The sequence below is a fragment of the Leptinotarsa decemlineata genome, unplaced genomic scaffold, assembly GCF_025532065.1.
Source record: "Leptinotarsa decemlineata unplaced genomic scaffold, Ldec_3_MD MMD2_tig00000133_RagTag_RagTag, whole genome shotgun sequence".
Lineage (NCBI taxonomy): Eukaryota > Metazoa > Arthropoda > Insecta > Coleoptera > Chrysomelidae > Leptinotarsa > Leptinotarsa decemlineata.
In genome coordinates, this window is record NW_027412542.1 from 4,938,811 (window position 1) to 4,966,760 (window position 27,950).

At 37.3% G+C, this 27,950-nt stretch overlaps 1 protein-coding gene and 1 pseudogene across 1 annotated transcript in view; one reads left to right on the plus strand and one right to left on the minus strand.

The window, feature by feature from the left end:
* Window positions 1-27,950, plus strand: part of LOC111508761 (discoidin domain-containing receptor 2) — a 138,311-nt gene that overhangs the window by 25,578 nt on the left and 84,783 nt on the right. The window contains exons 2-3 of the mRNA XM_023164371.2: window positions 15,732-15,882; window positions 26,143-26,248. Coding sequence (XP_023020139.2) covers window positions 15,804-15,882; window positions 26,143-26,248 — 185 coding nt within the window. The 5' untranslated portion in view covers window positions 15,732-15,803. The remainder of the gene's footprint in view (window positions 1-15,731; window positions 15,883-26,142; window positions 26,249-27,950) is intronic.
* Window positions 9,742-9,831, minus strand: LOC141481301 (U5 spliceosomal RNA; annotated as a pseudogene).

Below are 27,950 nucleotides of genomic sequence, written 5' to 3' on the forward strand. Positions count from 1 at the left end.
AATACTTCTCCCAATCATAGAAATGTAATACTCTTCTCGTTTTCAGTAGATGAAGAAAACTAACTGTTTTTTCATCTCCTGAAGACGTCAGAAAAACAGTTTTCCTCATCTCCTGAAGACGCCAACTTGGTTAGAGAAACGCACGTCGCATTCCTGCTGATTGGGAAAAGTGCTTGTTTTTGGTGTCAATGCAATTTGTGAAAAATCCTTTCCAATCTGTTACAACTGAAAATTCATTTCCATTTCATCGGTTCGAACTTCCATTGTCTAATATGATATAAACTGATTTGAACTCCCTGTAAGAATTTAGGAGAGATTAAAAAGATTAGCTGAAAAAAAAAAACAATGGGATCGCCACTTTCGCCGGTGATATGGTTTGAAACTCTGGCCATTGAAGAAGCCCACAACAAGCCCCGAGTCTGGTTGGTAGTCATTGATGACACCTTCATTATATGGAAACATGGTAATGCAGAACTAGACAGCTTCTTGAAGCACATCAACAACGTAAATCCTTCCATTACTTTCACAATGGAGAAGGAAGTCCACAACGAATTGCCATTCTTAGACGTATTGGTGAAGAGCACCGACACCAAATGGGAAACATATGTATACCGAAAACCCACTCTCATGGGACAGTATCTGAACCAGGAATCCAACCACCATCAATCGACTAAGAGAGGAATTATCAAGACTCTAGTAGACCATGTTTTCGGGCTCTGTAATACAAAGGAAGGTCTTGAAAAGGAACTAAACATCATCAAAAATGAACTTCAACGGAATGGTTACTCCGAAGTAATGGTGGAACAGTCTTTGGCTAGGAGACAGCAAGAGCCTCACAAGGAAGAGAAACCGACCCAACCAGTACTTGTACTTCTCTACATCAGAGGATTGTCGGAAAGGATAAGAAGAATTGGGTCCAAGTATAACATCAGAACCTGCTCCAGATCTGAGAATACTATCCGTAGCAGCCTCACGAAAACCAGGCCACCAAACGCGGACTACGATTCCAAGAATTGCATTTACCGGATACCTTGCGAGTGTGGAGAATCACACATCGCTGAAACTAAGAGGCCATTGAAAGTTCGCATTGCCGAGCAGAAGAAACAACACAGGGAGGAGAAACCAGCAAATCAGAAATAGCATAGCATGTTTGGACTCATCAATATAACATCAAGTGGTCTCAAACTGAAATCATCCACAAGGAGGAACACTGGTTTAGGAGAAAATTCAAAGAAGCCGCATATATGTTGTTCAACAATGCATCTAGCTGAGCTAGCATAGAGATATGCAGCATATGAAAACCTATAATCAAGCGGAACACGACCAACTCCCTCCCAACGGTCAGCTCCAACTAAAACCGATGAAGCGGAGAGAGGGGATAGATAGGTGAAAGCACTCGAATGACCTAGTAATAGTTGGGTCCCGGAGGAGGTCCAGTTACCACCCGAAGACGATACTAACAATCGAAACGTCGTGAAGTAACTTGGCTTGGAATCTTTTAATTTTTAATTTTTCATTTCTCGTTAATAATTTTTGATTTTCATCTTGTGTTAATAGTTCAATTTTTTTATTTTTTTATTGTTGCTTGTATTTTATTTCATTGTAATTTCAGTTTTTTCGTTCAATATAATTGTTTTTTTTTTCAGATAATATTTTTAATTTTTTATAGATTCTTTCAGGGATTTCAAATCAATTTATATCATATTAGACAATGACAGTCTGTACCAATGAAATGCACCATGAAACATTGTCAACAATGTTCAAACAAATGAAAAATTCAAGCTATTAGTGTTTTTGGTAAAAAGTCATATATCGGAATAGCAAAGTGCATGCAGCCTCTCTACTGATGTCTCCTCTTGCGAATTTCGATTCTCGCCTCAACCCCGACGTTGTTTACCGACGTAAAGTTTGAAAAACTGCTCTCAAAGTTCATCCACTTATTCATTTCAAATTAGCTCCATTTCAGTATCCCGTGCAGACGTTTCATCGGCAGCCGTATGAAAAAGCGGAGAAAATAATAACACTGAAAATTAATTCCAAGCATGCTCCGAATATTTTAGAGAGCTTCTTTTCCATGCAAGTCGCAGTTCCATCTAGGGAGAGGGTTGGAGAAAATAAAAATTAATTCCCGGCGAATCTAATTATTCCGAGAAGCTGTACGATAAGAGGATAAAATGTGGTCAGATTGTTCACTCTCATTACAAATATCAAAGTTGGGATGTAAACATTGTGAAACTATTTTTTGACAGGAAGAGATAGAAACTGAAGTCAGATGTCTTCTCATATTTGAATTTCTAAAATCAAAATGTTTACATTGGTAATACCAATAGAAGTGAAAGAAAGTTAAATGCAAAGTTATCGCAAATATGCCACAAGCATTAAACGCCTTTTACAAAAAACCAAAAACACAATAGATATATTTCGACCTAAAAACTGTTGCAAAATCTTCAACTTTTTAAGCGGTGTTGCTACCCTCCGAATATTTTCAAATAGAATTGAGGGTCGAATAGTACCTTATTGAAAGAACTTTCAAATGACAACAGTGAATTTTTCCAAAATGCAAATAATAAATAGATTTCACCCTGCTAATCGAATAAATGCTAGTAATGCCAACCTTCAAATTACAATACGGTTTGGAGCACTTGCCGTGTCATTTTACGACAAACATTAATTACTCGTCTTCACAGGTCATCAAATGAGTGGGATGGAGTGCAAAATACTTCGTTTTTTATGGGTCAATAGATCTTATAGACCCAGCAACCTTCAAAAGTACTCAAAAGTGACCCTACAACCAAGATACTGAAGAAAACCAACCAACTCACTTGATATTCTTCAATCCCAACTGAAAACTAGCGCCAATTACGAAAGTCTGAAACTTTACCACATAGAATTTAAGGCATTCCTAAGACCCACAGGACAAACTTTCGATTTGACCAATTGTCAACGCCATCCTTTTACAAAATGCTTAAGAAACCTCCTGCAGCTATACGTAGGAAAAAGAGAACATCACATCAAGAACTCATCTACTCATGTCATCGAGAAAATAAGTACCTTGGACCTGTAGTCGTATGATATTCTGGTTGGTTCCAATGTCGTTTCTCTCTTCTTCCCGGTACAAGTCAATGAAACGTTGGATCAGATCAAACATATTTTCTCAGGGAAATTTGCAGCTTCTTCCGACCATGTTCTCACCAGTACATATTGACGATGGAATAACTGCACCTATGATGGAGTCACCGTGGGCAGCAAATTTTCACATGAAAGTTATCAAGCAAAAAGCGCTCAACACTACTCCACTGAAACCTATCCGATATTTTCGCTACGTTGATGGCTCTTGTGTTATTTGGAGCTACTAGAATCGAGCTTCAGAACAATCTCTACGCCACATCAATTACATTCATTCTCACATCCAGATTACCCTGGAGAGGAAAACGAAAGAAATATGCCATTTTTAGATGTACTAGTCACCAAAAAAACTGACGGAAAAATAGGACACACAGTGTATCGCAAACCTTCTCATACTAATTGGTATCTCAACAAGAACCCAAACCAGCATCCAGGGCAAAAATCTGCTATGATAAAAACCGGTGTTGATGATGCCACCAGGATTGGTAAGCCACGTCTTCTTGAAGAAGAACTTCGTCACCCAGACCAATCTCTACACTCCAATAGGTTTGCAGTGCAAGAAATCAAACGTTCTCATATCCTTGTTAATATATCTTGTACTGAGTAACCTTTCAATGAAAGCATTTATAATTATTATAAATCCTACCTCGATCTAGCAGCCATTGGTACTTGACTTACATTAAAAAGTCACAAATCTCATTGGAAAAAGTTTTGAGCGCCACAACAGTGAGACCATTTACAACCCAACTAATCAAACTACGCAACACTATCACATCGGCCTAGGACAGAAGAGATACTGTGACATCCGCCGGTGTTCACAGGATTTCCAGTTCCTGAAGCTCAGATCACATCGCAACTACCAAACATAACATCAACACCAGGATACAAGAACACAAACATGGCTGCCGCCTCATGCAACCGGAGAAATCCGCAGTTGCAGAACATACGCTAGTAGAAACAGGCTACATAATCAAATAGGAAAAATTGTTGTCCTGTCAACGCATTACTACGCACGACTTCATAGGGAGGCCATGAAGATCTATGAGCATCCAAACAATTTCACCAGAAAAAAAGGATATTACTGGAGTTTTTTCCCAACACCAAGTCGTTATTTTAACACCTCGACACGTGTTTCGATCATCAAGTGACCACCAATCAACACAACTCAGAAAAAATATCTACAAATCAGGAGGGATCATTCGCATGAATACTTCGCCATCGCCCCCCACCATCAGCTTCACCATCAGCCCTACCACTTTCTGGAATTATAAATACGAGTGAACACGTAGCTCGCCTGACATTTGCTGCTGGGACTGAGGGTGTCTCTTGCAGTAACAGATGATTCGTTTGGTACAACAAGTTCCACTACGCCCACCAGTTCGTATGTTGTTCTCTCTGATTTAAAAAGTTATTTACAGGGTTTTATATATAAAAATTTGACATTTTTTTAAATCCATATTTTGAAACTTGTTTAAATTGATACTGAAAAATTAGAAGGTATCATTCCGGTTTCACGTCCAATTCGTGTTGGATATGAAAAAAAATGTGGGGCACTCAATATAGTGGTACCTTTTTAAAAATACAAATTATGTTCGAACACTTCTTTTAGAACTGTAGCTTTTTTGAGAATCGATACCATGATTCAACTAGGCAGCACTACTTCTTCACATCTGATTATTGAGTGTTAGTTTAACAATACCTAAAATATTACTTGACTCCGTAGTCCGTGATCGTACCAATAATATAACAGACAATTTTATTTCAAAATATCTGCAAAAACAGCATCGTTAAATATGCCATCTAGATTATTGGTAGTTACATTATAAAAATGGAATATTCATGAAGTGAACACATTGTTCACTAGGCTCCCCTTTCATTATTTTGAATTAGTCAGAACTTATTAAGAATTCCTGATATTTTCACCATATAAATCTTTGCCATATTATGTTTCAATGGTATAATTTACATTTCGCACGCAAAGACAGGATAATTGCGAGTACAAATGTTGTCAATGGCAATTAAATGGAAAACTTGGCTTGGAAAAAGATTCATGGCATTTCATGAAAAATATCTCAATGAAATTCACTTCTCAGAAAGTTCAACCGATTCGAAGTGCAGTTTCCATAAAAACTCTATAAAATATATTTATTTGTGTTGACTCGTAAACTTTTCGAACAGAAATGTTCGATATGCATCTATACTCTGGAACAAATGCTGAATTCTGCAGAAGAATGAGTTGTTTTATATCGAACTTCACCTAATTTGTAAGAATAATCGAGCAATTCTGAATCGATTTCAGACATTTGATACGAAAACTTTGGTGAGGAGTCAATAAGAAAGTTTTACTGTTCATTTGGCGTACTAAGAATGAAGTATATGAACTCATGAAATAAAAATTTCACCAGCTATAGATATGAAGTATATGGGTAAGAGTTAAGATTATTTTTCTAAAAAACTACAAGAAAACGAATTTCATTCATTTTTATGGAATTGTTTGGGAGATTTGTATTTCAATAGGCTTCAAGAAAAACGTTTTCTTGATAGTTAATATTCTCACTATGATTCAAAACCATTAATAAATAACCTCAATGACTCAGTCGAATGAATAGAAGCTTGGTTCGGATGGTTTGGATACATCTGTTTACAGTGAAAACTGAAGGAGAACCGATTGAATTTTCTATTGATCCTATATTATTATTGTTGAGATCGAAAGAGTGGTGTCTGACATTAAATCATGGATGCAATGCTTTTAGCCTCACTTGCTCACCTGTAGTGAAAGCTGCAGAGAGAAAGCGATTTCTTATTCAGCGGTCAGTGTCGAATATTTTCTTTTAAATGGGGCCCGTTTATCTTAGATAATCGCGGTAAAGGTTTTCTGGCCATCCCATAAGTGTCAATCCTATAGTGCCCATTCTATAGAGGGAGTCATATCCACTTCTTACTCTTCAAAGATAGAAGAGTTGAATTTTTGCATCCATGACCCGGCCTAGTTCTACCGACAATACTAGAACAAAATAGCGCTAGATGGTATTCGATAATAAATACGTTTTTGAACTCTTGTTAATCACATTCAGTGGAAGCTACGGAGAGATAGAATGCGAATTCTCATTCAACAACACGTCATTGATGCCCTCGTTTGTCTTGATAATCAGTACTGGTAAACAACATCAGAATGGTTTTCATTTGTAAAGGGGTTTAACAATTGTTAAACTTGTAGAGCATGAAAGTTTTGATAATTTTTTATTTGGTCGTTGAAAAAATGTGCTATTGGCACCAATTACTTATTATAAGGACTATTAGAATTCAGTTTTACAATGGGTAATAAAAAATCACCATATTGTCTTAAGCAGAAGTTGATCAATTGACTCCCGATAAAAAAAAGCTTAGCGCCAAATTCCAACAATAACACATTGGATAAGGAACGTGTGTTCGTTCCTTCTTGATCTGATCTGAATTCAAATTACACTCCGTTTTATTTCACAAATCAAAGATATGGAAGTCAATCTTTCAGTTCCGAAAGTAAATATTTTCAAACTGGTAGAGTTTGAAGTGTTCTACTGCCCAAACAAAAGCCAATACTTCCTTATATGTTGGACAATAATATTTTTCTGAATCTTCGAAATTTTGTATCTCTATTCAATTTTTTTTTGGTATATTATTATTAATTTGAGTAACAGCCCCCCATACCAACCGGACTTGCGTCCATCATGACCTAAGTTTTGTCATTTTGGTATTTCTGACAGCATATTTTTCAACTTTCCACTTTGTTATCTTCCTCAACATTTTTCAATATTTGCATATTTAGGTAATTTCAGTTTCAATAACTTTTATCAAAGGCTCTGTGAGAGTTGTCAAATTTGGAATCCATATATCTATGGAATTCAGTAGTCTCAGAAAACTAGGTACCAGGGTGGGCTGACAAGTTCGTAGACTAACACCCAGATGGCGCTACTAGTTCAAATCCGTATTACTTTTAGTTAGTCCTAACCTTCAAGAAACGCTTATACAAATTTCACACTTGTCGGACTATTAGTATGTGAGGTAAAACATTTTGAGTGAAACAACTTTTGTTAGTTTGAAGAAAAAGAAAAACGAAATATCGTGTGTTAATAAAGCATTACTTTTTTGGCGAAAAACAATGGTGATAAACATTATTCGGACATTGCACCAGGAAAATCAACCATTGAGAAATGGTTTGCTAAGTTAGAACGAGGTGAAATGAGCACGATGCCCGCAGTGGACACTCAAAGGAGCTAATACCGACGAAAACATCAATAATGTCCACAAAATAATATTGGATGACGTATTGTACATATCGTGTACGAATATTTAGGCAAGTGACCCGTTTCCCCTAGCCAGGCTCCTCTTGAGAGCAATGGAAACCTCGACAGAGCAGATCCTAGTCATCCTAGAGAAATACCCACTGGGAATCGGATACTGGACACCTACCTCCTGGAAGAAACTAAGATCATACAACAACAACCCCCGGCCTAACCACCCGAACCAAAGGAAACCGACTACCACAATGGACCAAGACTACTCTAACGGAAAACCAGATTGAGACACAACCAAGAACAAAACTTACACGCTAACCCCAACCCTGAAAAGGCATACGCCTATACAACACCCCCTTAACCCCAATACAATCTAACTATGTTATAACCCAATATTGAATATTCAGGTACGTCCAATTGACTGACAAATGATTTTTCCAGTATGCATCACACAATCATCTAACTAGATTCTTCATCAATATTATTTATATCTAACACCACATAACATAGTGCATAGTGCAACATATTGCCCTTAGGTCCACGCCACTAGTTGGGGTTTCTTCAACATCTTGGGTGTATATGCGTTCGCTTCTGACTTTATCGGCAAGATTCCACTTGCGATATTCATGTGCTCTGCTTGGTAGCTGAACTTCAAACTTCCCAAGCTTTCCAAGTGGGATGTTGCCGAAACGTCTTGATAATGTTAAGAACGAACGAAGGTACACCCGGGATGACATCAAGAATTCTAAAATTAAACGAATCTATGAAATATTATTGTTACTTGACATTTTTGAATTCATAATACTTTTGAAGTGGAATATGAATAATTCTTAATTTTGAGCTCTTAACGAATAGTGAATATTCATAATGCTCCCTAGTGGCTCGTGGAGTTATTCATATAGTACACCCAGAAAACGAGACTAATGACCAAATCATTCGGTTCTGTTGACAAACAAAAAAATCATAACTTTAACTCCGTTTATTTTTCGGCATATAAAGTACAAACTGTAGTTCAACCAGTAACTCCACTCCCATTACTTTCATTCTCAAACTTACAAAGTTCCCAGTGACCTCGAAACGAAGTGCGGAGTCAATTTTGTTCTTTTACCATAGGCGTGCGCTCATACAAAAACGAAATAAAAAAAAATATAGAAGATTTTGTGGTGAGTTACTTATAACCAACTACAAAAACTAACGACAATAGTAACATCAGCGAATAAACTAAACACAATATCAATTTCCGACCGTGTATTATAACTAATCCGATGCCCGTGGTACCGTCGAATCCTTCGATACTACAGCACTGAATCTCGTCCTAAGAGCGGTTGAAAGTCCCCGGCAACTCGGGTGGATCACGTGGTAAGAGAGCCTACTGGTTGTATTATTCTACTGTGTTTTGGGTTTACTTTGGGTTTCAGAAAACGTGTTCGTAGATAATTATTTTTATCTACATCTTTATTAATAACTTGTTAAGAGTACCTAATGAGCTTTGAGATAATTGTTGTTATATACATTTATTATTCATTTGACAACTGAAAAACTATTTTCCGTTTGCTTAATCAATGTAAACTGTCTACTCTTGTGTAATAATAGTTCAGCTGGTTTGTAAACCACGGATATTTTTTGTGAGTACGAATAAATATTTATCATTTAGGGCTCTGTTATGAATCTGAAATTCATAGGTTGTACCAGTAAAGGAGGTTTTTGTCTTCAATTTCACAATTCTTGTTTTTCTCTTCAACATTTAGATATAATTGTTATGTAACGAGACTCTGTATTCTCATCTGACATTATCTAGTCTTCTCTAAATTTTGAATGTATATGTTTTATTTAAAAATATGAAAAATGAGAAAAATCAGTCAATGATGAAATTAGAAAAAAAAATATTTGTAAAGGAACGCATTATTGTTAAACGCATTTTTTTATCGAACTTGGCTAACTGGCTGACAAGTCACTCTTTTCACTATTTGTTAATAACATATGAACATAAAAGCCTTTGGGCCTTATCATCATCCCGCAGAACTTACATAGTTATAGGATTTGTCAAATAGCATTATGTTCATGCATAAAATAATACTTGAAGTAAAATTATACCAAACATACAAATTATGAAATATTGAGAAATGCATCTATGGTATAAAAATTATGATCTAATAAAAACCTTTCGAGAGTGGTTTGAAAACCTGAATTATATCAGTAGTTTTCAAAGATTCGGGCAGTTTTTTATTAAGTTTTAGCCCCAAGTAAGAAGGTGAGTTAGCGGTTATATTATATTTGGCGGGATTTATGTGAAATCATTGCACGTTCTTGTATTTACATTAATTATACACTCATTTTTTTTTTATTATAGACTCATTATTATTGCTCCTCTCCACGGAAATCTTTAGTAAAAGGCGAAAGATTTATTCGCTCTGAAGAGAAACCTACTGGTGTGTATGAATACACACATTTCAAAAATGAAAATATTTGGGAAAGTTAGAATTTTTAATAATTGTTTGTATACATTTCTGCATGAAGTTCTCTGATTAACGCCTGCTAAAATTCGTATATCTTTTTTTTAGCCAATAAATACATTTGGAGCCAATTAAGACCTTTCCCAAAGACAAACAGCATATCTGATTCTAGATTCTATATGTGCATAGTAATAATTCACTAAGTGTTCAGTGGTTAATATCGGCTTAAGATTTCGTATCAGATACGAAACAGAACTTAGTTTCAATATAAGTTCATTACAATGACTCTTCCAGTTCGTTACTTCTAAAAATTTACATTCATCGGATAAAGAAAATATATTTTCATTCTCATTGATTTTAATTTCGAAATTTGGACAGATTCTTTCTCGTGATGAAACGGTACTAATAAAGCTTGACACCGTGACACCGTGTTACAATTTTCTTTCAAAATTGTGTCGTCTTTATCCGAAATTAAAAGTGATGTGTCATCTGCATACATAACGCACGTATTCTCAGCAACCGATGCTCCAACATCATTACAATATAATGTAAATAATAGTGGTCCCAACACTGATCCTTGAGGTTCTCTAATGGTCAAAACTTGAAATACATTGTAATGACTATTTTCAGATCTATGATTCAGTGAAACAAATTGACTCGTGAAAGACTCTATCCAGTCAAGGGCATTTTTTCTTATTCCATATGAATATAACTTAAAAATCTGTTTAAAAATCTGTTTTTCCATTAACCAGCTGTCGCACCCCTACGAACGACAACCCTCAGATGTCGAAACTTGTGTAAGGATTAACGTGTGGTCGACGCATCAGTCGAATGCCCTGCTGAGGGAAGTGTGGAAAGGAAAGGAGGTGGAGGAATCCCCCATTTTTCGAAAAAAAAGCTTCACGTTTATGGCTCAGAAGGCTCTCATGCCTATGAATCCCTGAAAATAATGATTATCTCCTTATGCAGAGCAAGTTGGAAAATAAGTGGCTTACACAGAGTTTTCACCGACTGAAGTGGACAGAAATCACTGCTTGCTGTGAATGCTTGACAAAACTTTTACATATCTCCCTCACAAATTGTCATTCTAGGATATTTTTTGAGTTGATATTATATATAACTTTGAAAATGATGATAAATAATGTTGAAAATTTTCAAAAAATTTTCAATACATTGTCAGTGATTTTGTTGGTGGAGCTCGATTCCATTCATTTTCAGTGGATTCAATAAGATTTTTAGAATGTACGGATTTTTAGTCAAACGATAATTTGTATTCATCGTTTTGTTTCAACGGTAATCTCGTCTACATTACTTCGGACATAATATTATACTAGTAACTTCTTACATAAACTACTTCTCACGATTTGATCTCCACAAACTTTATTAAAAAAATATATCACGCCATGTTTCACAGTAGCTTTTTCAACATGTTTTGCCAACACAGTAGCTTCTTCAAATCTGTGCTAGCGAAACGTGATCTATTTTTCAAATCAGAAAAATAGTAACTTCTAGTACATAACTTCAAATACTTGGTTGAATAGTTGAAGTTAGTGGCTTCTCTCATAGAAATAATTCAATGTATGGTAAAATGATGGAAGTATGAAATGAAAATACACCTTTTTTTCAATGCTATATTCATAGTGAAAGTACAGTACCAATTACAGGAAACGACATTTAAGCGTTTAATCCCATGTCATTTGTTAAATTCAGAGAAAAATAGTTTGTTGAATTCACATTTCTACCTAGAGGCAGTGATATCGTATATGCCACAATTCAATCTACTACAGCAACTTTCACATAGAGTACACATAATATTCAATATAGTTAGGTTAGGTTAGGTCCAAAGTGAGTGTTTCTTTTCAACCCTCCACCGCAACCCGAAAGGGTTTATTGTGGCTCAAACCTATTCACACTCGACCAAATAAACCCAACTTCTTAACGAAGCCGATTAATTTGTATGGTGAGTGGTCTTTCAGGTCAGATGGTATGAGTACGACTCTGCCGAACTCTAAAAACCTAATTTGGTCTTCAGCGGGACAGGCACAAAGTATATGCTCTGCTGTTTCATCATTTTCCAAACAGAGAAGACACACACTGTTTTCCGACAGTCCGAGTCTCTACATATGATGATTTAAATGACAGTGACCTGTAAGAAGGCCTGTTAGACAATTATATTGAGCAAACAAAAAAAAACTGAAATTACAATGAAATAAAATACAAGCAGCAATTAAAAATTAAACTATTAACCAGTGCCGGCTGCTGCCGCCGCAATTTATGGTACATTTACGATTTTCTCACAATAGGACTCTGCTGTGATGATCTGGGCCAGATGCAGTAAGTTATAGTGAATCACACCAGCCGCTGATCACCATACAATAACCATGGTCTTTTTTGGTGAGTTTTTGCGTTCGAGAAGTGCCTGGGTGGCTCATCAGTGTCCAACCACTCTTCTGAACGTCTTTTGTTGTCGCAGATGATCCACTTTTCTTAAAACGTGACGATCCGATACAAAAATGGGTCGTTTTGGTTGCGCAAAAAAAAAGAAGAAGAACCTCGAAATGTGACAATTTCTGTCGATCGTTCAAATTGTGGGGCACCCACTTTTCGGGCTTCATGAGTTTTCCAATACGTTTTGAACCATCACAAACCGCATGGGAGCTGACGCCCAGTTCTTTCGCCATCACAGGCATTATTCGTAATGGGTCAGTCACCACCACAGGGTCCTCAAATCCCCGTCATGGATTACTGTTGGTGGACCTGTTCGGAGCTTATCTTTGAGACTAAAATCTCCGGAACGAAATTTCGCAAACCAACGTCGAACAGTGCGTTCATTAAGACCATCATTGCCAAATGTCTGGTTAATTTTTTGGGCTGTTTCGGCAGAGCTTTGGCTGAAAATCGCCTAACGAAATTTTATAGTAATAAGCTGAAAAAAGGCAAAAAATGAAAATATGTAGAGTAGAAAATTCTCAATCGATCAGTATATGCCACGATACAGTAGAATAAATATTTATATGTGGAGTTACAAAAACACATGCCATTAAAACGGACACAACTTCTCATACAACCTATTAACTAGTTGTAACGAGATTACGAAAACAAAGCATTCGAGATTCAACACCGGACCACGTGGTTTCAACTCGCCAAGGTCTCATCAGTGGTGCTAGGCTGAACCACAAATGCATGGCTGGGCTCAACGTATCTTTGATATTCGTGGATTAAGGCCTCTGTCGATACCATAAATTGAGTTTTCATAGGAATCTCCACCCTTTCAGGCTTGCCATTTGTTGTACAGCAATGCATTCGTGTAGCAATGCACTCATTAGACCTTTGGTTCATGAATACTTTGATAGGCTCTAGTTTCAACTCAATAACTGATATCATTTCAATAGAATTGCAAGTTCTAATTGATTTTTAATTTTTAAATAACTACTAGTCTATTTCAGACTCTTTATTGCTTTAATATCAAGAAATGAAACTTGGCCGGCAGTAAATCAATATTAACACGGTAGAAAGCTTTTATAAAATGAGTGTAAATCACATCAATTTGAAGTTCGTAGACATTCAGATTTAAGTTGTCCTTCTAAGTAATTAGATTGATAGTAGTAGATTATTGTTTACCGAAATTCTATGTTGTTTGTAATTAATAATAGAACTTATATCCCTTGACAGTTAGTATTGCTGTGAGATAATTCAAAAGTTTGGGGATAGCGAACAGAGACAACAATAACTAATCACATTACCTTTCGCCTCGGATAGGATTTATATCTAGTTCAAAGAAGCTTCCTAGTCGCAATTAACAATGCTTTTATCTCCAGAGATTGGAATGAATCTAGTCTGAAAGTTTTTTCACGAGCCGTCATTTCTTCAATATCACTTGCATAATCACAAATACGAGATTGCTATAGTATTTTCTTCAAAGGGTTGGACAAACACCAATGTTTTTATTCAAAATATACCTATTGTTGCTTCTGCCGAAATTTTCAATTTGGAAAAGTATTTTTTCAATTCTGTGGTTTTTTTATCTGCCAGAAAACACCTCTTCTTTTTAATAGAAAATTATATCGATTCGAAATTTGCACTCGCCAGGTTTAGAATTGGCTAATTATGAAAATAATGTCAAATAAAACAACCAGACATTGAAAAATCATCTCACAAATATGCCTTCTCTTTATGGTTTGTCACCTCATATATCTCATCTACCTCATATATCTCTTCTAACTCATATACACGATATCACCTTAGCAAAATTTCTCCTCTTAGACTTTATTGAGTAGAAGCACATCCGAAGAAAAAATCAATATTATGAAGAAGACGTGAATTGAAAATCGAATAGTCGAATTGTTGTAATTTTTAACAATGCCTACAAATGCTAAAGAAGAAGTGTTTTCTCATAGGAGACTTCCTGGGTTTAGCGGTAGGTTATTCGATATATTTTCCTTATATCTGTATCTGTAGAGTAGGGAGGGTGAGTGTATTCCCACATCATTTAGGCCACATGTGACCCATAGTACATCCTCATTGTACATTGTACTCCCGAGGAGTTGTCCACCTAAGTCATCGTCCATTCTGTCCTTTTCAGGAAGGTGAACAGGTCACTAGGAGACATCTCTTTTATATCGACAGTTGAAAGCCAAGACTCGCCGAACACACACTCTCTTTGGCAACTTTGAGGTGTCTCACGGCGGCCTTCGTGAAGGTTTTGGAAGGTGCAGCGACATTACTGTCGTTGCGCGGCTTCTTCAACCTTCTTGGGATTCCCTCCGTGGAAGTACTCAAGTAAGGGCGCTTTCCTGCAGGGGCAGCCGGTTCCTTGACTTTATTCAAGGCGGAGCTCTTGGCGCCCGCCGCAGGAAGTGCTCTTGCTCTTTTTGGCCTCGGCGCCGCAAATGTGCTTACGCCTTGGCCTTTGTATTATATCATGAGGTGATCTGCCATGTCCAGCCTCATTCCAAGTGATAGATTGGGGTGGACATTTCTGTTTATTCCTAGCCACCGCCATGATTGAGGTGAGCATTTCTGTCGAGCCTCAGGGTTGGTTTTTGCTTTTTCAGTGTCTGTTTTTGTGTTTGTTTCATTCATGTCTGTTCCTACGAGTAGCAAGTGAAGTGTTGATCACTCTGGCAGAGCCCCGCATTACCAGAGGAAGGTTGAGAACAATGAGGTTTCGCCCGTTTCCCCAAGGGGATCGTTCCTAACCGCATATCACCCCGCGGCCATTCAGCTGTCGGCACGATTCCTTACACCTTAGCTTGGGTAGGTTGGTTCACGGTGACATGTTTCGCAAAGGCTTTTGGGGAGTTTTGGACAGACCCAATCGTGAATATCAGGGCTGTCGATCCCATAGATATTGTCTTCGCAGGATTGTACTTTGACGCCTAATTGCTAACTAATTGCTTTGCAGTGAAAGCTGCAGCGATAGATAGAATGCAAATCTCATTCAGCTGTCGAGGTTCGGCTTTGCAACTGACCGCTTCGGGGAGAATCTTTCACCTTAGTAATTTGTGAATTGAGTCTTTTATCGATCCCAAGATGACGTCATCATGAGGAAAAATGTACACTTTTACTCATATTCAGGCGTATGCTTTGAAGGCGATTGAATTCAACAATGTATTAGGAGTTCAGACTAGCATCACTGATGATACTTGCTTCATTTATGATCTCTGGGTTTAATGATATATTAGGTTAGAAAACTTTTCCTATTTTGATTCATTTGATGAATTGACAATCTCAGGCAAAAATGTATATCAATATTTTAATTTTATTTGTGACATAAACATATTAATTCGTTACCTGTGATATTAAATTATCCCTATTTCTGAACTGATTTCAACCAGATTTTTTGAGCCATTTTTTTGAGAAAAATAATTTGTTTCAGGAAAGATGCCTCCAACGTATAATCGCCTACTGAACTATGACTTGTTGAGTCATAGATATCTAAGTATCTAGAATGAAGATGTTTTATGAAGACTGTCATTTGGTGTACATTTTCCTACTTTTCGTGGAATTTGACGAAGCTTTTGATCCATGTGAGTATGAAAGTATCCGTCTTTAATTTTTTTGTGAATAAATCATTCAGTATTGTACATTTGCAATATTGTTCAACAATTTTATTCTCACGAAATAAGAATCTTATGGAAATTTTACAGCGATTACAGAATAGGGCTTTGGTATATACGATTTTGAATAAAGGTAACGTAGATGCATGCGTCCCTTGAAATTTTGAGTGTAACACGGGGAGTATATCTCAATACCTTCATATTTTGATATAAATACATGAATTAACAACAACTATGCATTTAAAACAAGAAATTCAACTGATATCCAATCAAAAAGATATAACACAAGTTGAGGACAGAATCAATTATTCTATAAAGTAGAAAATCTAGAAATATGCATCTCTCCCAACTACCTATACCGTAGGCTGTAGTGAAAGCTGGCCAGAAAAAACTACTCTCCCCGCTAACACTACGCTAGATATTGAATTATATCCGACAGACATTTATGCAAGATACCTCACAGACGTCAGTCTCGCATATGTTCCCCGTTCATTCAGCAGCAGAATCATGCTAAAAATATTCGAGTAGATCACCTCTAGACCGATTTCAATGTATTACCTCTCATCAGTGCAGGAATGATCTGACCCTAACAGCAAAGTGTCTGAGTTAGAGGTGGGTTAGGTACAAAGTGAGTGGGTCTACTCGACCCTTCACCGCAACACGCAAGGGTTTATTTTGGCTCACACCTATTCACACTCGACCAAATAAACCCAGCTTCTTAACGAAGCCTATTAGTTTGTATGGTAAGTGGTCTTTCTGGTCAGATGGTAAGAGTACGGCTCTGCCGTACTCTTACCATCTGACCAGGTCATTTTCAGAATGCTGACTTCCAATCTCAACCAACAATCTATTGCACTCTGCATTAAATTGGTTTGTGCAATTGGCAATGTGCAGGTTATATTCAGTCCATCTAGCCTCTCTCTCTAGAAAAATGTGGAGAGGAGGTAGATCTGAAAGGATCTCCATGGGCCGCTGACGGTGTGGTACTGATGGCACCACCGATGGCCAGACAAGCCTGTCTCTGTAAGCCAGAGAGCTTTGCCTGGGCCATTTTCTATAAAGCCTTTGGCCACCAGGCAATTGCACCATATGTGGTCATTGGTCTAACAATCATCAAATAAATCCAATGGATTTATTTGGGACCTAAACCCCAAGTTTTACCACATATCCATCGACATGTCCATAGGGACAGTCTGGCTTTATATAAAACTTTATCCAAATGAGCGTTCCAGGTGAGTTATTTATCAAGGACAATGCCAAGATATTTCACCTCCATTCCAAATGGAATGACCTCACCGTTGAGGAAAAGTAGCGTTAGATCGTCCAATTTTCTCCTCCTGGTGAAGGGAATTATCAGTTCTGCTGTAGTTGACTGGCATCTGCTTCCGCAGGCACCAACTGTAAACGACGTCCATCGTTCTTTGGAGGATATTACAAGCTACCCTTCCCGACGTGGACCTTGCCAAGATGATAAGGTCATCTGCATAAGCTTGCAGATCTAATTTTCTTCTGTCGAAGATATCAAGCAGACTATCCATCAGGAGTGACCACAGAACGGGAGACAGTACCCCACCTTGAGGGCAGCCTTTGGTGACTCTGAACCTAGTGGCCTTGGGTTGAAGAGACGTAGTTGCAGTTCTATTTACGAGCATGGCATAGATCCTTCCTTTTATGGTCGATTCTATATATTTTCGAGCCAGAGATGATCCTATAGATTTAGGTGGTGCAATGTCAAATGCTCCTTCAATATCGAGAAATACAGCAACCGCAATCTCCTTGTTGTCAAGGGATTGGTCGATTTTCTCTACAAGGTTGTTTAATGCCGGTTTGATAAGCATGGTTATGTAGGGGGAATACATATAATTCCACCCTCCTGATGTGTTTATCCAGTATCCTCTAAAGTTTTTTCAACAGGAAGGATGTAAGTCTGATTGGCCGTACCGATTTGTGTGGGACATTGACATCCTAGCGGCTGCACTGCATGTATGAAACCTTCTTGAGAGAAAGATGTATTAAGTAATAACAGCTCCATCTTGTGAATCAAGCTCAAGTACACGTTGAAGTCAATCGAATCCCAGTCACACTGAGGTATCTTACATAAATGTCTGTCGGATATAATTCAATGTCCAGCGCGGTGTTAGCCGAGGAAGCCGAGAAAGTAGTTGTTTTCCGGCAGGCATTAACCAGAACCTACTGTATAGTTGCGTTGGGAGAGATGAATTTGTCAAGACTCCATTTCAAATTTTTATTTTCCTATGCCTATGTATCTTTTTTCGAAACACTCTTCAGACTCATTGTCGACTAATTTCACACCCAATTATCACAAGACCCTCCTTTTCTCTTGAGAAAAAGTGGCGGATGTCTTCACAGTATTGTTTTTTTTTATCAAAAAATACTGAGAATGAAGCTTAGTTATGTGAACATTTTTGATCTTGACATGTAGATCCGTTCCAAAGACGGCAGCAGCACTGTATATACAGCAGCACTGTATAAACAGTGTTTCGTTTAATGAAGGAAAAACTCGGTCTGATTCATTGGATATACAATTGTAACGTCGGCGATGTCGGATTTTCCCATTACAAAACCGTACGTACATGTAAACTGCTGCCACATAACTGTTCTGGTGGGAAAAGGGAAAAAGACCCCCGTGGAGCCGCGCTGTTATCGGATACACTTAACTGTTGTAACCGATCACAATTTATTTTCATGGCCTCCGGTCCCCAGCGAAGCTTGATGCGCCGGGAAATAAGTATGCGGTCTTATCACGTCTAGTTGATGCTTTGAGGAAGGAGTCGATCTCATTCCTCCAGCTACGGCACGTTATCTTGAACGCGTCATCACTTTTCTTAACGGAAAACTAGGGGAGAAAACGCACTTAGGCTTTTATAAAAACCACCAACATTGAAAACTAAAATTATATGCGGTGTTTTATTAAACCGCATCTTTATCTGCTACGATATTCGAAAAATATTTTTAGCCTTCTTCAGGTCTATATGCTCAGGTTCATTGCTATTATATTTATTGAAAATATCTACTATCTATCTATTTTATATCTATTTTTATCTATACTATTTACACGTTTATACTATGCTATATTCCTATCTTATTAGTCAGTGGGCTATGCTTGAAGACAGGCAGTAAACAATTCTAAAGAAATGAACTTTAAATGTTCAAGCCAGTTGTTTTCTGATAGGCGTCAGTCCATTCAACCTACTTCGAGACTGGCATGAACATTTTTTCACTGATGAGTGGCTGAGGAGCCCGAAACCGGTCTGCAAATGTACTCGTTCCAAAATTGAAGGTCGACTCTTTCAGTTGTATTGCCAATTGCATATGCAGGAAATTTTCTGTGAAGATTCCTGCACTGACGCCTGTCGGATATATTCCAACGCCATTTGTGGTATTAGCCAGGGGAGTACTTGTTTTCCGATAGGCCTACTGTGTAGGTATATCCGAGACTGGCTTGAACATTTGAAGTTCATTTCTTTAGATTTTAATATTTCTATATTATGCTATATTATCTATAGTGTATTATATATCTATATTATACTGTCTAGAAATCTAATACGTGCATTAAGGTTATCTTAATTTAGGCAGAAATATATAATACAGGACAATTACAAGGACAATTTTGGAAAAAAGCAGTCTTTAAACATCAAACACCACAAATTGAAAATGTTAATGAAGAGAACAAGAAAAGATATATAGACATTGAATGAGTACGCCAAAGATTAACTGAACAAGATCTAAGTTTTGAACTGGTAGACTTGCCCGAAAGAAAATGTGTGTGAGGTTCACTGAACACTTTTGATTCTCCTGAAGTGGATTTCTGTTGACAGTTCGATTCCTGAAATTTAGTACAATCAAAGATCCAAACCGCCTGGCACGTAAGCCAATTGTGAGATTAATACATTCTAAAATGGTGATAATAGTAATTGTTTTAAGTTTAGTCGGACTTCCTCAATATGTGCCGATTTTCAACATATATTCACGTTTTCTTTGTTTATAGATATACTAATACAAATTTGAAGATGTTCTACTCATTTCTGTAATTTTGTTGTAAATTTAAGTGCTATTCCTATATTTTCGATCAAAAAATATTTCGCACTGGCAATTTTGGTACTTGTGACTTTTGGGAGCCGTCTCTCACTTGTTCTTTTCTTTTGAGTCTTCGAAAAACACTGCAATCTCATGAGATTTTATTTTCCTCTCCGTCTCTTTCCTGACACCCATTATAACAATCTTGTTTCCTGTACAAGTTTGTACAGGTCAGTAGTTGGATGCTTGTCATATTTTCCTGAACACACTTTTGGATGACCACAAATTACTAGCCTCCTATGATCCATTGCCATTTCCTGATTAACGGAAAAACAGATTTAAACAGATTTTTTTTAAACTTTTGCATATGACATGATGATCTGCCCTTGTCCATTTATTGCACTGCTTGCAACTAAGGTATTACTTACACACCCCTACTTTTGTCAGCTGTTCTCCGAATGGACAATTCCCAGAGAGTAACCCAATAACTATTTTGATTTGATCACTTTTGGGTACTTTATATTATTTTCCCTGTTCCTGTTCTGGTCACGTACCGTACATTTTGCCACTACATCTTGCTGATTAGATTTGTGAATTAATTCAATGATTTCGGATTTTCATATTCACAAATTTACTATAGCTTATTCCACCTCAGCTTCGAGAGTAGTTGTAATGCTTCTATTCTTAATAACTCAAAATAACTTCAATTCAATATCTTAAAGCAACATTTTAGAGGGCGTTTCCTTTTCGTAGTGCTTCTTTGCTGACTGAGTCATACATCAAGGTAGCTTGAAAAGTCAAATAGTTAATTATGTAATAGAAAACTTTAGATCAAACACAATCGCTAAAAATAAAATGACATAGAGGTGAAAACATTGTGGAATCTCTTTTTCGAATGGATGTTTTTAGGACTCAGTGTCACTATTTTTCGGGTTTGAAGGGCATCAATTTTTGAAATCTGTTCCTGACGTTTCGCTGCCGCGAGTGGCTAGCTTCTTCTTATATTGACTCAGGTAGTTCGGTGTGTTAATACCTGTACCTGGATAAGGTAAATTACGTAAAGCGTGTTTATGTTGAGTCAGGCAGTCTGGGGTGATGATACTTGTACTTGGATTAGATAAATTGTCATGCTGTTTGCATGTCAGGATGTAGGTATAAACCTCTGATGAAGCTTGCCACTCGCGTGGGTTTCTCACAACAATGACTACATCAATAATAACTCATTTTGAAAAATATCTTGAAAAATCAAATTATCTCTCATTCTTGAAAAAAAATCAAAATTTTTCAATTTTTTTGAACGAAGATCTGACAGAAATAGTAAGAAGTGATAGTAACCAAGAAATATTCAATACTTGCATAATCCACAGTTCTGAATCTAGTACTAGTACTAGTGAAACGGGGTCAAGACCGCCAATTATGATGGCTAGTTCAATCTTCCTCCTGAAGATGGTCACATGGGGATTAAAACAAGTGTCGAGGTGTTGAAAATAACGGTTTGGTGTTGGGAGACAATTCCAGTAATATTCATTACTGCACTAAAGGTTTCAAACAGTGCATAATAAGTAGGTACATAATGACGTCCAGGTCAACGGAACTGAGTCTGTACGTAAGTACTCAACAAAATTTAAGCTAACACAAGCATATATTTGATTTCTAAATAGCTGTGAGAGATATTTAGTTTTTTTCTAAATTTGTTCCAGCTCAATCTTTCTCTCGAAGATGATCACTTGGTGATTTAAACACGTGTTGAGGTGTTAAAAATAACGGTTTGGTGTTGGGATAGAACTCCAGTAATATTCATTACTACATCAAATGTTCCAAACAGTGTACCACAAGTACATCTCTGTATCTGTAGAGTAGAGAGGGTGAGTGTGGACCCACAGCACTTAGACAAGATGTGACCCATCGTACATCCTCCCGAGGAGTTGTCCTCCTAGGTCATTGTCCATCCTGTCCTTTCCAGGAAGGTGGACAGGTCACTAGGAGAATCTCCTTTATATTGACAGCTGTAGGCCAAGACTCACCGAACACACACACTCTTTGGCAACCTTGAGGTGCCTCACGGCCTCTGCGAAGGTTTTGGAAGGTGCAGTGACATTACTGTTGTTGCGCGGCTTCTTCAACCTTCTTGGGGTTTCCTTCGTGGAGGTGCACAAGTGAGGGAGCTTTCCTGCAGGGGCAGCCGGTTCCTTGCCTTTATTCAAGGCGGAGCTCTTGGCGCCCCCGCAGGGAGTGACCTTACTGTTGAAGGTAGAGTGGGGGAGGAAGAGGGTGCACTTATAGTTGCTGCCACTTCTGCCTCTTTCGCTCTCTTTCTCCTTTTGGCCTCAGCGCCGCAAATCCGCTTACGCCTTGGCGTTGTAATATAAACATCACGAGGTGATCTGCTATGTCCAGCCTCATTCCAAGCGGTTGATTGGGGTAGACATTTCTGTTCATCCCCAGCCACCGCCTTAGATTGAGGTGAGCACTTCTTTCCAGCCTCCGAATTAGTTTTTGTTTTTGTTCTCCACAAGTACATAATGGCTAGTCCAATTATTTTAATGAATAAAGTTAGATGAAGTAGTATTATTATTGGAAGATGGTATTTATTCATATTTTTGTATGACTGTATTTTACTCGGAAATTTTGTATGCACAGGAGAATCAATCACATTCTGTCAGTCTGGTACTTTCAAGCGTAACAATTTTTCGAATAGTTTACCTTTTCATTTTGCCAAAGCTGTGAAACGACAATTTATCAGTTCTGTTTTGCATTATCCCCTATTATTTTGTTATCCAATTCACAGTTAAATGAATGGTATATAGTTATTCCCTCTGTTCTGGTTGTTTTATGAAGTGTCCTGTAAATGGAGTTTGAATCAACTACCGAACTTCATTGACACTAAAACCATATTCCATAAACAACCACTTCGAAAATGAAATGAATGGTAATTCGCAGTTATTCAATTTTGAAACGAATATCTGCGTTGAAGTGGAATGTGATTGATTGTATAATTACACTGTGATTGATTTTTTTGCAATTGAATGGAACTAATGCATACATTTTCACCTATTCAAAATCAAAACTTGTGTAAATATAACTACAACGCCTCAATGTTTGTTTGAAAGTGGTTGACAATGTTACAAATTCGGACATTCATTGTCTGAGAGTGGTGTTACCTGAAATCAGTGGAAGAATAAAATAAAATGAAAACGAATGAAAGTACTAAAAACTTCTGGAAATATTCGGATGAGTTAGTTAAAAAAAATTAATAATGTCGAAGATGTTGAGAAATAAAGTGAACTAGTGAAGAAAACACTGCGATTTAGATTGTATAATTTCGTAGTTCTTTTTTTGATAGGCACAATCATTGGACACGACAAGTTATCGATTAATCTTTTTCTTTGTGAAAAATACTTTGAATTTACTTGGTAACTTATCGAGGTGAATTAAAATTTGTTCCCTTTCTACACGTGTTATAACGTTTGTTTGAAGGTGGTTGACAATGTTCCGTAGTGTATTTTATAAGTTCGGAATTCCATTGTCTAATATGATATAAATTGATTTGAAATCTCTGAAAGAATATGCAAAAAAATTGAAAAGAGATTAGCTGAAAAAAATTATATCAAGCAAAGAAACTGAAATTACAATGAAATAAAGTACAAACAACAACCAAGAAATCAAAATATTGAACTATTAACACGAGGTAAAAATAAAAAAAATAAAAAAAATTCTTAACAAGGAATGAAAATCAAATATTGAAAGATTCCAAGCCAAGTTATTTCACAACGTTTCGATTATTAGTATCCACTACCGTCTTCGGGTGATAACTAGACTCATTCCTCTGAGATCTGACTATATATAGGTCGTTCAAATGCTTTCACCTATCCCCTCTTCCTTTTCCCCGCTTCATCGGTTTTAGCAGGAGTTGACCGTTTGGCGGGAGTTGGTCGGTCGTGTTCCTCTTGATTAGAGGTTTCCATATGTTGCGTATCTCTACGATAGCTTGGCTTAATGCGTTATTGGACAACATATATGCGGCTTCTTTGAATTTTCTCCTAAACGAGGTTTCCTCCTTGTGGATGATTTCAGCTTGAGCCCACTTGGTGTTATGTTGATGAGTCCAAACATTTGCTGGTTTTTCCTCGCTGTGTGTGTTTCTTATGTTTGGCAATGCGAACATTCAATGGCCTCCTAGTTTCTCCGATGTATGATTCTCCGCACTCGCAGGGTATCCGGTAAATGCAATTCTTGGAATCGCAGTCCGCGTTTGGTGGCCTGGTTTTTGTGAGGCTGCTATGGATAGTGTTCCCAGATCTGAAGTAGGTTCTCATGTTATACTTGAACCCAATTCTTCTCATCCTTTCTGATAATCCTCTGATGTAGGGAAGTGCAAGCACTGGCTGTGATGGCTTCTCTTCCTTGTGAGGCTCCTGCTGTCTTTTAGCCAAAGTCTGTTCCACCATCGCTTTGGATCAGCTATTCCGTTTTGATGATGTCTAGTTCCTTCTCGAGACCTTCCTTTGTATTACAAAGCCCGAAAACATAGTCTAATAGAGCCTTGATGATTCCTCTCTTAGTTGATGGTGGTTGGATTCGTGGTTCAGATTCTGTTCCGTGTGAGTGGATTTTCGGTATACAGATATTTCCCGTTTAGTAACGGTCCTCTTCACCAATACGTCTAAGATGGGCAATTCGTTGTGAAATTTCTTCTCCATTGTGAAAGTGATGGAAGGACTTACGTTGTTGATGTGCTTCAAGAAGGTGTTTAGTTCTGCATTCCCATGGTTCCATATTATGAAGGTGTCGTCCACGTATCTCAACCAGATTTGGGGCTTCTTGTGGGCTTCTTCAATAGCCAGAGTTTTAAACCACTCCATATGTATGTTTGTTATAACCGGTGAAAGAGGCGATCCCATTGGCAGTCCTTCATCTTTCAGGGATTTCAAATCAATTAATATCGTATCAGACAATGGAAGTTCGAACTAATAAAATACTACATGTGATATACTGATTTTCCTTCAGAAGAAAAATTACTTTCGTTCGAAATAAAAAAAATTGAATCGAGCCTTCGAGTTATAACAGGTGTCACCTGAATACGATTGTGAATACTAACAAGCGAAACTCGTGCAAAGTAACATTGAATTCTTAAGGTACCAACTCAACTCAATAAACATATTATTATTATAAATAAATTATTATTATTATTATTTTCAACCTAAGGTTGCACTGATCGGGCCCTGTCCCCCATCAGAACAACCATCTTGACAGAGTGGTGTATAGAGTTCGATGAGAACTCTATACATCAGACGATATTCATCTCGCCAGGAAAACTCCACGACAAATATCGTCTTGCACTGATGGTTGAGAAAAACTATGTCAGGCTTAGTTCAGAATAGTTCCAATAAATTTGGCACTTCTCGTTCCCAACGATGGATTCCATATCCCCCGGATCGTAGTGCAATACCAGCCCACTCGACTTGGGGAAAACGAAGATCAAGTGCTTTGATGAGCAAAGGTTTTCAATGTTGTTGAAGAAGACCCCATGCAGTGGTTCATCTTTGTGATGCCGCAGGAGTAAAGTAATATCTGCGGCTCTTGTATGGGTCTTTTGTTGAACAGGTTCCAACTCGGTGACTAAGTTGTAATCACCTCGTTGCCCTTTGGAGAAATGCCTCAATTTCTGCTCTCTCATGGTCGCGGACCATGTAAAGAAGGGGGTCCGAACTGCTGACGACTTTACAGGCTCCATCCAGTACAATTCTGTTTTGTAGACACTTCAAACTCAAAAGTCAACGACATCTGATATCATTATTATTTTCATCAGTTTTTTCACTTTAAGCAGTTTCCTAACGTTTCTGGATCTAAGTAAGCTGTGCGAAGATTTTGCAATAACTTTCATTAATTTGCGAATAAAATACAAGTATTTTGTCTCAACTTTTTGGAGTATTTCGTGCAGTTGTCATTGGCAACAATGTTCCTTATTTGTTTGTCCCCCGTTCGTCATGCTTTACCACACGCAGATTTCTAGATTTCCTTATCAGGTAATGCTGAGAAGGAGAATTTAGGTCACGTATACTAAAAATGCGTATTTCAATATGAACAATCAACTTCCTCATTTATCGCCTATCCCCATAGTCTCGTATAACCCAGAATGTTTTTTGTACATTCGATTCAAATGTAATGTTTTGTTTACTTCGTGTGTTTCAGCCCAATGTATAGCCCCGCTTGGTATGGAAAATGGAGCAATCAGAGACTCAGACATAACAGCTAGTTCATCCTTTGACAAAGACAATGTTGGGCCTCAACATGGAAGGTGAGTATACTAAAAAAAGTAATGACTTTCTTCTCGCCTTATATTATCACACTAAAACAACTTGGTTGAAATTATTACCCCGCATAATAAGAGTCAATAAATTAATTCCTAGTATTTTGTTATTATTCCTATTATTATTTACTACCTGACTGATACCTAATCTTGGTATGTTTCCACCTGTAATCACGTAAGAGTGAAAGCAATGAGCTGTTAGATATGGAGCATTTGTCAGCCTTCATTGAACTCATTCCACATTTCTAAACATTTGGAGGGATCTTAAAATTTGTTGTCATGTACCGGTCTTAACAGTTCCAAGCATTCCTCACTTATTCGATAGCATGTTGAGCAACTCTAGACTTCTCTGGTCTATTGAATCGAATATGTGAAAAATGTTCCTTGTAGCGGGCTTATATAGTCCGCTCAGTTTGACCAACATATTTTTTATCGAAATCCTCACAGATGTGACGATTGGATGTTGCTTGTGTACAAACATATGAAGAAACATATGGACATGAAAATGTAGTTGAAAATAACTCTCCGTTATTTTCAAGTTCGGCCTTAGTCTTATTCGCGTCATGTCGTATCAGCCCCTCATAGGTCGCCTAAATTTTAGGAAGTCCTTCCCAAATAGTACGGTCCGACTGAATTCTTCGCCAAACATAATGAAAATCAGTCTATCGCAAGAAAGCCTTCATGACCTACATCTCTGGTAACCCTCAGATACCCTTCCCCCTGGCGGAGACCTTAAGTAGACGACCTGGAGATGTCTAAACATACTTTGAAGTGGGGTTAGCAGGACGGGGGACAATTTGGCCGGGTGCATGCTATAGCAGGAGATCCCACGATGCAAAATGGGGATTTACTCGAGCGTCATTGAGACATATTAGGTTGCAAGCTTAGATGATAAGAAGAAAAAAATGTTATTTAATATATACCTTTTCATCGGTGGGGAAAGCAGCTATAGATTTTTAAATATTTAAAAAAATACTGTTGCATGGACATACCCGAGTGCGTCAGATATTGATAGCATCAATGTCCTACGTATTTTTAATAATGTTGGTATATTAATCTGATCGTTTGCATTATGTGGGTGGTTGTACGTAAGGGTTAAGAGTGAAAAGAAAAAAATTTAATCGAGCACATCAGATTTCCTAAGGAGGTGTTGAGTGCAACAAAAAAAGCTCTCATTCTGACGATTTCGATCTGACGCAAACTCGCGGCCATTATTATAATGTGCAAAAAAAAATCACCATTTTGAAATACTCAAGCGCGTTAGATTAAGATATATATGGTTCATCTTTATGTTTTAGACGTGCTGTCTCATAATCTGACGATTATCTAGTGGGATTCGCTTGATATGACAAAAACAATATTTTTAAAAATTTTTTTTCAAGTCATTGAACTCAGTTATTTGAAAAGCTCAGGAAATAGCATGCAAATAAATGAATGTATGTTTTTCTAAGTAGAATACTTTTATTTATAAAACAAATATTTGTAAAAAAATGCTCAAAAAAATTCAATTTTTTATAATCAATGGATTAATTAATGAAAAGAGAGAAATTACTTTTTTTTACCACTTTTATTTGTTACTAAAGTTACTGCAGTTTCGTCCTATAAGGACATTTTCAAACTTATATATTGTATAAGTTTGAAAATGTCCTTATAGGACTTATACAATATATTCAAACTTATACAATATATA